The sequence below is a fragment of the Lycorma delicatula genome, chromosome 2 (genome assembly GCF_047948215.1).
Source record: "Lycorma delicatula isolate Av1 chromosome 2, ASM4794821v1, whole genome shotgun sequence".
Classification (NCBI taxonomy): Eukaryota; Metazoa; Arthropoda; class Insecta; order Hemiptera; family Fulgoridae; genus Lycorma; species Lycorma delicatula.
Genome location: NC_134456.1, coordinates 23076037 through 23091906, shown reverse-complemented (window position 1 = coordinate 23091906; position 15870 = coordinate 23076037). Strand labels below are relative to the sequence as shown.

Sequence of the window (15870 nt, the reverse complement as noted above, 5' to 3'; positions counted from 1 at the left end):
GGAAAACAACACGTTATTGAGCTCAATATTCCCTGAACATGTTATCTCACAGAATGGTGATGTGAACTGGCCACAAAGATCTTGTGACTTGACTTTGTCTTTGGGGTTATTTGAAAATTAAAGTTTATGCTAATAATCCAGCAAACATTCCAGCCACCATAAGGGAGACTGAAGCTCCCATGTTCAAAAATAGTGTATGAAATTTAAAGTTTGCATCAATGCCTACCAACATAGCCGTGGTGGACATTTAAATTTTATTATCTTTCATGTTTAATTTTAGTCAATAGTACTTTAATTTTTAAATAAAGAAACCCAAAATATTTCATAGTTTGATTTTTTATATATAAACAAAATCTTTAAGTCATTTTTGGAATTCTTAATAATTGACGCTGAAATATTTTAGTTAAAATAATCATATTAAATAACTGTTATTATTATTTTTTAAAAACTTCTAATCTTCTGCAAAGTTACTTTAAACATGAAATGCATGTTTGTGATAAGAGTCTTACCCTGAGTTGATTTTCAGGAGCAGGAGGCATACAATATATCTCTTGTAGTTGTTGTTGTAACGCAGCCATCTCTTGCTGATGACTGATTGGGGATTGATAAACTGGACGGCTTGGTTCAGGATAGAGGTTTGAAATTTCATTGGTCGGTACCGGTGGCATCTGTGGTGGATCTGGCTGCTGATGATGAGGAGGTGAGATCATATCATCCATTTTACTGCCACCATTTTGATATGGCATACTGTCATAACCACTTGTTGGCACCATGTTACCAGTAACTGGATCTAAAGTTGCACTCATTGGAGGAGGCTGTGGCTGCGATTGTGGTGGTGGTGGTGGTGGTGGCTGCGGTGGTTGCTGTGGCTGTTGTTGTGGAGGAGGTTGCTGGATTGGCAGATTCTGTTGTACTGTTGCTGTTCCGCTGGCCGTTTCCACTCCTGATGAAGGAACAGGTACAGGAACTTCTGAATTTTGGATTGTCGGTGGAATGTGAGGAGGTGAAGAAAATTTTTCATGAGTCTGAGTAAAATCCATATTATTTGCTCCACTGGGTTCACTAACAGATGTTACACTCATATCCGGTTGCATCGCAGGTACTCCCATTGGTGTGGGAGGAATCTGGTTTACTGAAGGAACGTGAGGTTTTGGTGGTTCCATCGGCCTAGATTCTTCAGTCGGTAGTGCTGAATATGATTGCATTCCTTGAGAATCAACCATTCCCATATTACCATTAATCGGTGGTCTAGGAGGTTGCCACTGAGGAGGTGCAGCAGGCTGTGCATTTCTATAAGGTGGGTAATCTGTAGAATTTCCACTAGGAGGCATAACCAACTGTTCTAACTGCTGCAATGTGCTCTGCTGAGGATACGATGCTGGTGATGAAGTGGAGGACTTTGGAGTGAGAGATGTTGCTGGTCGTGGTGAGAGCGTACTTTGTGAATGAGGATGTGGTGAGAGAGTAGTAGGTTTTGCAGGTGACATAACAGGTCGAGGAGACATCTGAGGACGAGGTGACATTTGTGGTCGAGGAGACATTTGGGGAGATAACTGCGGGAACGGTGCTGATGGGCGGTACTGTTGTTGAGGTTGTGGTTGTGGACTACCCTGCCCATGTGTTTTGGAAGGTATAGTAGTAGCTGTTGGAACCGGATACTGTGGACCTCCACCAGCAACTTCTATTCCAATAGGCCTAGTCATCTGTTGCTGCTGCTGCTGCTGCTGTGGCTGCTGCTGCTGACCAAAACCAGAATGAGACATTTGTGAGGGATGCGAGGGATGTGACTGAAGATGGTTATATGAAGGTTGAGATGAAGTCATATCACCCATCTGATGCTGTCCTTGCGTTGGGTATTGCATATGATGAGAAGGCATTCTTGGATTTTGCTGATGAACTGCTCCATAGCTGCACAAAAAATTAATTACAGCAAATTAGTATACATTCAATAGTCACCAAAATTTACTACTACACACAATGATCCATCACAGTCAAGTATAATGAAATAGAATATACCACTGAGGAATTTAAGTATTTAATTTCCATTTAAATATTTTGTCACATCAAAATATGTTTTACGAGCTCAACTACAATACCTTTTTTAAACAAATTATTAGGGATTTACCAAAAACTAAAGTGAGGAACAACGGAACAAGGATGAATTTTATCTGAAACCAATATTTATAATACTTAGGAAAATATGGTCAATAGCTAACATTACTGAGCAATGCAGTTAAGAAAATGTCCAAATTTTTTGGATTTGCCAAAACTAATCAAAATTGATTCAGGGATATTCAAAATGGATATTCCTGTTGAAATCTGAAAACCGAAATTTTTCGCGATCACAATACTTCCTTTACTTTGTACAAGGCAGTAGTAAAAAGAGATTGAGCGTTCTTGAGAAACACACATCACAAAACATTTGCTAACATTGTGGATAACTAGGTTGTGGGTACAATCTACACTAAATTCTTCCAACAGATTCCTTTTTCTGTAAATAAAGACAGCAAGACAAGATTGAAAAGAAATTCAGCAGCCACCAAAATAATATTATACTATCAAAATAATACTCTTCACGTTGGTACCACTTAATGATATCTTTTTAAAACTTTCAGCATAGATCAATAAATCCAACTCTTTGACTCTCTTTTTTCGTAGCCTCTGAAACCAACATAAGGTATTGCTTCAGAGGATTGAATGTAAATGTGTACTCTTGTACAGTCGCAGGTAGACTATTCCTGAGATGTTAGGTTAACTGAAACCCAATCACGAAAGAAAACCGGTATCTACCATCTAATATTCAAATCCATATAAAAGTAACCACCTTTACTAGGATTTGAACCTTAAAACTCTTGACTTTGAAATCAGCTGATTTGCGATAAAGAGTTCACCACTAGACCAATCCGGAGTGTTCCAACTCTTTCACTGTAAAATAAGGAAAGAGATGGAAAATGTAATACATAAGGCAGTTTTTCCATAAATGCAAAAGCTGTTTTTAGTTACTAATGCATTAATTTTGAAAGATAAGCTAAAACCCACCTACTTGCTCTAAGGCCGCTGTGAAGTTGAATAAATATTGAAATTTATCTTTTTTTTTTGAGAGGATTCTAATGTACTTTTTAAATATTTAATTCATCATATAATTTATGAAAGTAGCATGGAGATTTTACAATAAGATTTTCAAGCATTAAAGTTGTCAAGAAATGAAGTAAAATGAAAAATACAGCTCTATTGAACACAGTAGTGCTGTTGCTCAATATTCTCAAATATTTTTATAATGAACACATAAAATCATGTATAAAAAAATTATTCAAAATAAATTTTTCTGTGGCACAAAATATATATAATTTATTTTATATGGAGCAGCAATACAAAATGTTACAAATAAAATATAGAATTTTATAAATTCTAAGTTATGGTTAATAAATTCTTAGTTAACAATAAAAATTCAAGCAGTCTTATCTCAGTCTTGTAAGTAGAATAATATTCTGTTGACTTTTCTGTTTAATTTGAAATATAATTGTAAAAGAATTTGCAATGATTGTAAAAGAATTCTAAACCAAAATTATCTTGTCTGCAGCAATGTTTTACTTACAAATCTAGTGGGGTGTTTTCTGCATCAATCAATTGCTACAGTATCATCAAATAAGAAATATGGGAGACTATAATCAAATGAAGCTGACTCATACCACCACCGATCAACCATAAAAACATTAAAAGAACACCATTATACTCAATGCCAATTGCTTGTGTTTTCACTTAACTGATGCAGTTTTTATTTACACATTATTGTAAACTGTAGTTTTAGGAAAAATCACGATTTTCAATTATTTGTGTTAAAAAGGTTATAATAGACAATTACTTAAATTTTACATTTAATGACCCTTAAATAATGTTCATAACAAAAAATTTTACAATTTGTGATACGAGTATATTTTTCAATAAAATAAGTTCTTAATACCTAGATTTCTTTATGGGGAAAAGAAGCTCCAGGAATTTTACCACATGTCATTTATTGAATACTAGTAAACAAAAGCATCCCTTACATTTAAGGTAGTTAGAAAAAAAAATGAAATAGGGCTATGAATATAATAATAATGGTAAAAAATAATAGCTATGATAATAGATATAGATAATATCTATAAATAGATAACAGCTATGAATAATGGTTATTTTTCTTTCAAATAGAAAGTATATATGAAATTAATCCAGCACAAGTTATAACTACAGCTACAGCTACACCAACAAGGGTAGAGCAGAACTTTATTCATACGAATTTCTACAGTTGAACTTCTTCACAAGAAAATAACACAAACATCTGTTGTTGGCAGATGAAAAAATTAATAAATTACTAAAAAAAAATTTTTTTAAATGTAATAACCTTACCTAGAATAAGCTCCAGCTGCTGGATACACAGGATAGCATTGCTGCTGCTGCTGCTGTTGTTGTTGTTGCTGTTGTTGCGGCTGCTGCTGTTGCGGCTGCTGAGGTTGTTGTCTTTGATAACCACTACTGGCTGCTGGTATATTCTGATGTGTACCCATCATTGAAGCCATTATTCCCTGTTGTCCATTTCCATATTGCGCCTGCCCAAGTTTCTGCTGATTAGCCATAGAATTCTCTGGTTGGTACATATGCTGCTGCCTATAAGCATTTGGTGTCATTTGGTTGTAATGTCTCATCGAACTGGGGTAACTGTGCCCACTGTTCCACCCTTGCATGCTATTATCTGTCATACCCTGTGACTGATCCATTGAATACATATTATCCGGTGGAGCACCATAGTGCCCGTACTGAGCTCCAGACCCTGTTGTTCGCCTCATATCATGTTGTTGAGGCATCATACTTCTACCATAACTGCTTGTCGTCGTATTTGTAGGACACATTCCTCTATGGTTCTGATGAAACATGTTTTGTGTAGTGGGATCATTTTGCATGTGATTACTGGAACTAAAATCACCGCCAAAAGATGCTAGCTTTTGAAGCGGGGACTCTTGATGCATTTCTCCTTGATGCATCTGATGGGGGTAAGAAGGCTGATGGGGATATCCACCCCCGCCTGCTCCACCACCATCACGAGCAACTGCTTGAGGAGTTGGATCAAAGTTATCAGACCCGAGGTCTGCCAGACCATCCAACATACTCCCACCCACATCTTCTCCGAACAAGTCGTAAGAATCCATATTAACAATCCTATGCTCTTATATTCACACTGCTCCCGAGCTGAGGAGAACTCAACTCAGATGCCTGCATTGCAGATAGTTTAAAATACCTCAACTGCTAGTATCTGTAACAAAAAAAAAATGCAACTATTTCAAAACCAAACAAAAAAGGGCACAATTCATAATAAAATAAATCAATTCACATTAAAATAAACGTTTTAAAACTCAGGGAATAAAAAATGTATAAACCAACATGTTTTGTTGTAAAGAGTTATTATTTTTTGCATTTATGGAATATTAGCTAGCTTAACATTTCTTCGCCGATTTATCAATGTTTTTCTTTTTATCTAACACTATTTATATCATTTACAAACTGCAATAACTAAAAAGATTTCTTTTTAAAGTAAAGAACATCAATACAAATGAAGAGGTTCTGAGATAAGAGAAAACAGCAAAGAAAAAGTGAAGGAGATTGGAGCCTGGTCCTGAAGTGGCCAAAAAAACTACAGGTTTTTTAAAAGTATCTAATTATAACACCTAAAATGACAAAAAATGATTCATCAAGATGATGAAAGAAGATAAAAATAAATGTAATCGTGAGAACGAGATTTCAGAACCAAATTATGGTCAATAAAATATTTCCTGGACCAAAGATTGATTCAATCGTAATTAAGCAATGATGAAATCCGATTTGAAGTTAAGAAATTAAAAAAGACCATAAAAACTGTACACAGACTGAAAGATTAAGGCAAAGATGTAATGAGTAAGAGAAAAATATGATTACTGGAAGGCAGAAGTAGCACATAAAAAACAAAAGAAAATTCTGGTAAAATAAAGCCAAAATGTATTAGTATTAGACATGTGAAAAGAAAACCTTTGATACAGAGATATTATTATGTATAAGTGTCGAAGAAAATATTTATTAATGAATTATAAACGATTGTGAACAATCATAATATAGCTATTTTAAAAGATTTATCGAGATTCTGTGAAAAAGATGAAGTAAATGATACTGATAATAATCACTGTTTTGTTATTTAAACATGATTAACAAAAGTTTATAAATGTAGTACCAATATTTTGTTAATGTCATGTTTTTCTTGAAACTCTAATTTCTGTTCCGAGCAGAAATTCTTGTACTGAAAATGTTGCACAATAGGAAGAAAATTAGGCTTACTCTAAGTCACTTCGGTGCATGTTTCTCATTAACTGCAAGTTACTACAGGGTAAAAGTAAGAAAATGTTATTGGGAAATAAGAAAGTGATAACTTGACAGGCTTGTCATAGTATAAGTACTGTGTAGTTTAAATGTTTAACACTTTGCAAATAATAAAGAAACTTTTAAAAATTTTGTAATAAAAAAGGATTAAAAATCAGAAAAACCTATGAATTAAACCCAGATCTCTGTCTGGTTAAGTGGTAGTGGGTTGTATCTCATGATTACATTATGTTTGGGCAAACAGAATAGTGTTTTACCACATGTTTATACAACTGTATTAATGTTACAAATAAGAAGGCATTTATTATATTTATAAATCCACATAATAGTTTTCTACTAGTCGACAAGGTGAAGTGTATTTGGAGAGTTTATAAATTACTACTCTGTACACTCACATTCTGGTGGTAATAGTTAAGTAACTGCACCTTCTGCTGTGAGATTAGATTGCTGTTTTAAACATTATTGTCTGTGTATATGGACGCAGATACAAATCATGATAGTGTTACATAACATTATATTATTATTATTAAGATTTATTTATATTAATGAATTAATTGATGCCATTTAAGTTCCAACGTTTAATAAAACAGTTGATCTTCTGCTTAATTACAGCTATTTTTGAATAAATAACAAATTTTATCTTTTGTCCTGTTATTTTATAATAAGACTAATTTTTTTTTTTAGTCAATGTACTTGACACAAGCATGATGAAAATATACCATAATTAAAAAAAATGACAGACAATTAAATAAAGTATAAATTTTTTACATCAATTGTTTTAGTTAAGTATTGATATTATGATGAACAGAGATGCACAAGTCATAGATCTATGTGTTAAAAATTAAAAATAGGAATGCACTTATAAGCATTATGTAATTACTAATAAAAACAAATATTCTCAGTTCTTTTTATTGGAAATTGCAACAGTTTTTACTTAAAAATAGTCGTGTTCAGATGTCACGAGAATGCAGAAAACCTCTTTGCAGTCAAGCATGTCGTCTTCCTTTTCACATTAAGTTCATAGACAAAGAAAAACTTACTGAAAACATAGAACTGTATTATTTGTCCCTCTTGTGAAAGCAACAGAACATGCTTGTAGAATGCTAAACTTAAGCTAGTCTACAATAATTGATATCACGAAAATCAGATACAAAGCAGATACTAGTGGTGCTCAAATTCAAACAAAAAAAAAATATATATGTGCTCCTCAAAATAAATGAATTTGTCAGGTGCATTATTAGAAGAGAATTTCTTAAATACTTTGAATTCTATAAGAAAATTACCCAAATACTTTGAATTCTATAAGAAAATTACCCAAATACTTTAAATTCTATAAGAAAATTACACAATTTTTGTCGCTAGTAACAGAATTTTAACACTAAGGAAATACTAAGCAAATATAAGATCTATGTATTTTCAATTTAGAAGTGTAAAAACCAATAAACTGCTTTTGTATGAACAAAATGATAAAATTGTGAAACACATTTTTTCTTAGGTATCTGAAAAAATGCAACTTCTGAGATAAAAAGACTGCTCATACTTAAATGAATCTTGATTGCACACACACTACATGAAAAAAAAATGCTGGCAAAGTGACGATGTACCAGGTATTTCGGTTAATAGTAGTGCCGATGACCGTCTAATTATGGCTAATGTGGGTGGGGACATGGAATTCATAGATGGTGCTTTTTAAATGAACGATTCCAAGAATAAAACAGAAGATTATCATAAAGAACTGAGCAATAAAGATTTTTTGAAATATATTGTAAAGCAAGTTATCCAGGACTACCGACAAGTTGTATTTTAATCGTAGATAATGCACCATATCACAATAAACAACAAAAAAAAACCATCACCCAATTCATTCAAAAATGATATTCAACAATGGTTCAAAATGAAAAAAATTAACTACAATCCAAATATAACAAAAAAGTTTAGAAACTGTCAAACTACACTTCCCAGAACCACAGTATAAATTACATGAAATAGTAATAACAAAGGAATTACAGTGCTTAAGATTCCCACCTTAGCACTCAGAAACCCAACTGAATTTATTTGAATCTAATTAAAAAAAAAAATTTGATATCACAATGTTCCACATGTCATTAACAGAGAGCCACTACATTAGATGAAATTTGGCAATTACTGTAAAGACATCAGTGTCTAAATTTAGTGTTTAAAGTTAAGCAGATAATGGATTCCTACTGCAAAACAGATATGTTAAAGGAAGATACAATTGAAAACATCTAATAAATGTAGGATTATAAATGTAGGGATGGACGATGATGAGATGTCAAATAGTGAAGAACTGGAAATTAATTGTGGTGAAAACAGAGTCAAATTCAGAAACTGAGGATTGTCGGTCTACCACGGAAGAGAGTTCTATGGAAACTGCAGAACAAACAGGGTAAGGACTGTATTAAGGTAGTATTGATCGTTTAATAGTAAATTAATATAAATATATTATTTTATTTTTTATTCCGTACCTATATCCAACTTGTGATTACGTAGGCCTGTTTGTCCAAATTATTACTATCGGCTTTGAATATAATGCTATGAACTATGATACCATTTTAGTGAAAACATTTACTAAATTAAATTATTGTAAATGCAGATTAAATTTATTTCATTTGTCAATACAGTAATGTAAATTAATATTTTTAACTGTTATTAATTATCACATTCAGAAAGAAATAACAGGTTCCAAAAAATACTTTAAACTATTTTAAACAGACAATATTTCTTGTTTAGAATGGATTGATTGACAAGCACGTCACATCGATCAGTAGGACAAAGCAAGTGTTACCACCATTGTTGCAATACGATCAAAACAGATTTAATAATTTTCTGGAATTGACACAATCTATTTGAAATGTAATCATAACAGAAAATTATTTTTTCACATGTTGAAGTTGATATAACAACTAGTGTCAGCCAAGTAGATGCCAAATACATGTACATAACAGTACCAGTACCTACAAATTCTGAGTGCTATATGAACATTAAACATTTGATAAGGTGAATGTTACATAAAAATCCACTTAATCCAATAATCCTGCAACACAATGTTCATCCACAAACATTGTGTGCTACAGCTGAGGCATTAAAGAAGTTGAAATTGAAAACCTAATCCATACCCACCAGATCTGGGGGCCTTTAATTTTCATTTATTTCTTAATTTAAGAGGGACCTTAAGGATATTTATTTTTCAAAAGATGATGTGAAGGACGCAGTGAGCTCATGAGTCATGGAAAGACTACTGAAATTTGTCATTGTTAGATAAAAAATTTTCATTATTGAGGGAAATTTAAAACTATAAATGCTGATATGTTGAAAAGGTAAGGCATGCTCTTGCCTAAATAAGATGAAAGTCAATAAAATATAGTTTCATTTGAATTATCTCCTGTTACAAGTTCCTCCCTCGCATATTATTTTAGTATTCTAAAAATTCAAATTAAAAGTAAAATACACAAAACTTAAAATACTAAACCCAATTGTTAAACCACAATTGATCTAAACTATTTGATCCAACTAGTTTCAAAAACTTCAATTTTTACTAATTATTACTATTCATCAATACTTTAAAATTGCTTTCTTTCTTTTACTCATTACTCTTAAGTAGAATGGTATCTTCAAAAACCGAGGAATTTTCACCTTTGAAAACAAGTACACAAATGTAATCAAGATAAAAAAGTCAGCAGATCCTTGAAATAAAAAGCAGTTTTTCTCTATCTGGACTTTTTTTATTTTCTTTTATGCATTAGTAAAAATAAAAGTTCAACTTAATGAAAATATTAAATTGTCTTTTCAGGGTGCCACTATTTCAGCAGGGGTTAAAACATCAAACTTCCCTTTAAACTAAAAGAAATAGCAACTTCAAACAAATCCATAAAAAAAAACTTAAAAAAATTAAAAGTAGTTAATAACAGTGTTTGTAACAATTAGAATGGTAAATACATTGAAAACTACACCTTGAATCACAATTTTTTCCTGAAATAAAAAAGTTGTGGTTTCAATATTTCGCTTTCCTCCTATTATAAACATACATGCATACCATTAACTGCTGCAATAAAATTGTATGAAAACAGCAATTTTCTTCCATGGCATGAAAGTCATGTCCCTTACTCCAGTTAATACAGAGAATGTATACACACACACATACACCACATTGGTAAATATTTAATATTGTGGAGTTGAGTTGAGTTGATTTACAATTGCTATAGGTTATTTTGTGCTTATCATCCATTTACATAAATGAGCTGTTTGAAGAAGACAGTAATTTCATAACTATGAAGTAATCTTCCTCCTTAGTAAATAAATACACTTTGTTATTGAGCTTTTATTTGAATGTTATTACACACAATTGCTGATTAAACAATAGCCAAAAAATAAATCAATATGAAGAAAAAATTTGTTTTCACACAACCATCAGATTAGTACTACACAACAAACATCACCATGTTAAAAAACCAATCACAAAGTGTGGTGAAAGGTAAAGTTTCTATAGTTTGAAACTAAACAAGTAACATAACAGCACAGATGGAAGATTGAAGTTTTGAGTTCAACCTTTAACACTGGAGAACTAAAAGGTTTTAAAAACTTAAGTAATCTTCAATCAAAATAAAAACACTGAGGCAGTGTTGGTTTAATTTATTATTTGCATTTTACAGTAAGTAATTCATCATTCACAGAGTACAGAAGTCCAAAATAATAATTTTACATATATATTGATAACTATAATATTAATAACATGAATATACACAAAATTTTGATATTTCCAGGTTGTCCATTGCAATAGCAGACTTAGATCGGCACAAAAGGGGAAAAGCTATACGCTTATGTTTTTTAAAAGTACACATAAAGCGCTATAACTTAACCCGTTCTGTACAAACCACTTGGCGAGTTGTAGCAGATTAAAATCATGTTTGCTGATAATAAATTCTTCAATGGAAGTCATTATTCCAGTCCAGGTGCTTCTGATGTTCAGCAATAATTTTCAGCTAGGGCTAAATAAAAATTACACATATACACACTAAATTTGGAATTCATAGAGAAGAAAATGTAAAAGTAGATTTTTCATAAATAAAAAGTAAAAAAACTGCTGGTTATTTTTTTTAAAATCAATTCAAAAATGATCAACAATATAAAAATGCTATACTAACGATACCAGTTCTTTTGAACAGATTTAAGCACCAGCATTTTTTTTTAAATTTACAAACATAAAGAATTGCTTTTAAGTACTTTAACATCATTAATAAGTCACAAAACATATATCTACAGTTCAATCAAATGTTGCAACACTTCCATTACATACTTGCTGCTCTTTACTTTACATAATAAAAAATGTTTATTTAATTTTGTGCCAATAACTTAAACCTATTGCACTCAATTTTTTTATTCATTTAATCCATCTACCCTTAACTTTAGTCTGCAAAACCTTGTAATAACCGATTATTAGTAATAAATTTCACCTGCTCGATTGAACATTTATATAACATATTGTTCAAAACATAAAAAGATTCATACATTTTTTGCTTTGTAGTCACCATCTTTGTTATAACTGTAATACAAAGTAATAATAATCACTTTTCAGCCAGGCTGAATATACCCACATTGTGATGGGTTTGCAGTACTAATATGAAACCATATGTTTGACTCAAGGACATGATAATGAAAAATCTCACTTCACTCCTCACTATCCTTCCTGTCATTGGATACTTGCTACTCTTGGGAATGGCTTGTCATTTACAGGAATGATCTGTGACTCAGCCCAGGTACCTACAGTTAACATATTAACGATATTTAACATGTCTATAATGGAAAATAAGTAGTATTTGTAACACTTGTTATTTGCAGACTTTGTTAACAGTCGAGGGTTAACCAAAAATTTGTTCAGTTTGTAGCATTTGTTTCTGACATCTGCTCATGCCATATTTTTTTTTTGTACAAGCAGTGATTTTCTATATTTAGTGGCAAACTGCAGGTACCATTATAATGAAATTTGTTTGTAATTGTGATCGTATCAACATTAAATAGATTTAAGTAAATAAAATGACCTACCAAAGATGAAATCAGATAACTTCTATAACAATGTAACTGCAAAATGAAATTACTATATGGATAATAAATCTAACTACTGATGTCTGTAACTGTTATATAATTGAGAACTGAATTTTTAGTAATTTTTATTTATTGCTGTTTCAGTAATTAGAGGGAATCAGTGAATAATTCTTGCTATAATTGCAAAAACTGCTCCTATTGATAGAACATGGTGGAAGTGGGCAACTACACATAGTGTGTATCAAGGCTTTGTAACAATATGTAGAGATTTAAGTAAAAAGTTTTAATTTTAGGATTTTATTAAAATATAAATTTTAAAATTGTTATTTTTCTTTAATAGACTAATAGAACTTACTTTCTGAACATTCCTCTTTACAAAGCTTTCATTTCACTGTGGAATAAAGTTGTTAACATAAATGTGCTATGCTATGCTAACAAATTTTCATACTACAATTTACACAGACAAGATTTAAGTCTATCTATTGACTAGTCTTCAAAAAAAAAATCTTAATGAATGAAGCATTTCATCTCGCTCATAAAATATCCATACAATAAGTATTAGCAAATAGCATGCACCAAACAATTTTGAAAAATCATAATTTAAATACTTTTTCTTAATCTGGATTATTAAAAAAAAAAAAAAAGTATAAAAGTCATATCAATCTTACTTTTAGAAATTGGGATATTTTACAAGAATCCTGAAGTTAAAAAAAAAGTACACTTTATTATTTCATTACAACTTTCAGCACACCTACTGAAGCCATTATTTTATCTACCAGACTTGAGGTATGAGAAAAGGAAAAATGGTAAACTTTAAAAACAAAATATAAAACTCTTTCTCATTTAAAACCCCAAAATTTTGGATTGACAATAGTTTAAAGGCAAAGAAAGCTCTATTTATATTACCAGATATGATTAATTCATTCAGAGGAAATAAGTTTTTACAAGCTAGCTGTCTTTTCAGAGGAAATATTTTTTACCGTCTAATTATAAAAGTATTCTCTTGATAAAATAATCATAAATTAAGTCAGATAAATAAACACTGTTGAAGAATCTTCACCGAAGGTTATCAGAAGTACCACATTTTCATGGAGGCTGGAATGTTACAAGTTTAAATAAACATATCTTTTAACAAGAAAATAAGTAAGGAAATAGTTAAACTAAGGGCAGGATTGATATAACAAGAATTCATTAAGTGAAGATTGAAAGATGGGCAGGATTTTTTGTTAAATTTACAATAAACACAAAATCAAACAAAAATGCAGGAAAAAATAAAATAAATATGAGTACAGGACAAAAGGATTATTTTAGTCAGGGCAGATTCAATGCCAACTTAATATAAATACTACAGATTTACATGCCAATCTCTTTTACAGTAGATGAAGAAATATAAGGTATATGAATAGACACACAATCTAATAAAATATGAAAAAGAAAGTGAATATCTCAAAATGCAAACTAGAATGACAAATCTAAGAAAGTTAAAAAAAGCAATTTGCAACTGTGAGATAAGTCAAAAATCAAAATAATAAATAATGCTTCCAGATATTTTTTCATGGACAGAAGATACCAATGAACAGCCAAGAGATACAGAAAGGCAATAAAGACTAAAATGGTATAGCAGATATTTTGAAATCATAAAAGGAGGGTGGGGCAAAGAATGCGGTTCATCCCTGTTGCTTTCTAATTTTTTTAAGAAACAAGGAAACTGAAAGACAAATTTGATAACACAATTTAAAAAAAAACTAAGGAATAAAAAATATTACCAATAGATATTGCTCATTTGGTAGGAAGCCAAAAGTAAGTCTGAATACTGTGCATAGATTTCTGCTTAGAGATAATTTTGAAGCAAGCAAAAATAAGTTAATGAAATGTGATACAAAGGATACTGAGAAATTAAATAACATTCAAACATAGTTATCTAAAATTAAATATTATAAATATATAACAAAAGAGATAAAATTACAAATTACAAAGGATGGATGTAGAAAGTAAGACATTAAAAGCAGATTGGCTCCAAGAAGGAGATAATAGCAGAAAAGGAAATATACTACTATCAAATGTATGTAAAGGAATCTATATTATTACATAAAAGCAGCGAATTGTATATAGTATGTTTGTCTAGGGTAATCTGAGGAATTCCTTCACTATTTAAATACTTTTCCCTTGTGCCATAGGCTATAGGGATTTTTCTCAACTCACCAATACTTACTAATTAACTTCTTAATTTCCTATTAAAAATCCTTCTTGTGACAAGAAGAAAATAATTTTATTACAACATAACAAAACAGTAATCTGGTTTTTAGGGTCAACAAGATAATATCCATTGCCATATCTTGAAAGGATATGAAATCCAACAGTCCAATCCCCTTTTAAACAATATCATAAGCAAAAATTGAACTTTTCTTTAGATTAAAAAAAAAATCTCCAGAAAATATGACCAATATATTCAAGCTCCTTTGTTTCCCAGGACCACAGTTCTTCCTAGCTCCCACAATTAAATGAGTAATAATGTAAAATTTCAGAAGATTTAAAGACACAAGTACACCACATTTCTCTATATTTTTTATACATTTAAGTACATTTTACTAAAGAAACAATTAATATATTTTTTTATCTATTTGGTTAGTAGAATCTTTAGATTTTTCTCATAATCAGCAGAATCTTATAATTTATTAATTTAATTAATAATGTGATTTTATGATCTTTAAAAATTCCTCCCCCCCCCCCCCCCCAAATGTACTAACTAATTTTTTTTTTCTCATGCCTAATATAACATTTTTAAAAGAGGATATGTTACAAGTTGAAGTTACTTAGCCTCACTTTGATTTTATATTTTTATTGTAAAGATGACAAAAATAGCAATCAAATATCTTAAATATCAGTTAAAAAAAAATAGCACTTACAGGGCAGCAAGCTACTTTTTTTTTAAGTTTTTAACAAAAAACTTCTCTTTTTCTTGTCATTTAAATCTTTAAAACTTGGTCTGAAAGATTTTGAAAACCGTGTTGCATTCAGCTAAAATCTAATTTCAACAAAGACTTCAAAGACAGAGATTCTTTCCAGCTCACATCCTAGCCCAAACATTATTTCAAACTTTACATTCTATCTTCATTGAAGATATAGGGATTGCCAAAAATCTCTAAAGGCTCATTGCTACTTTGAGTTTAACACCACACACACATCTTTCTTAATAGTTAAATTTAATATTGAAAACTGGCTATATAAACACCATATTAAGTAGATGAAAATGATTATTACATTCACACATCTCTCCTTCCTTCTTAAATTTTCACAGTACCTCAAAAAGTGTTTACTTGATTCATAATGTACAGCTTATAAGTTCACACACTCTACCCTTAGGCATCTTAACCAATCCTAAAATGACAAAAAGTTAAACAGTCATGAACTGAGTTTTAAGAACTCTTT

General features: G+C 31.0%; 1 protein-coding gene across 6 annotated transcripts in view; it reads right to left on the bottom strand.

The window, feature by feature from the left end:
- The window catches only part of kis (chromodomain helicase DNA binding protein kismet), a 235158-nt gene that overhangs the window by 211771 nt on the left and 7517 nt on the right, over window positions 1-15870 (bottom strand). For all 6 annotated transcript variants that reach the window (XM_075358465.1, XM_075358467.1, XM_075358469.1 and 3 more), the window contains exons 2-3: window positions 4387-5287; window positions 510-1908 (exon numbers count right to left, since the gene is read on the bottom strand). In XM_075358465.1, coding sequence (XP_075214580.1) covers window positions 510-1908; window positions 4387-5183 — 2196 coding nt within the window. In that variant the 5' untranslated portion in view covers window positions 5184-5287. The remainder of the gene's footprint in view (window positions 1-509; window positions 1909-4386; window positions 5288-15870) is intronic.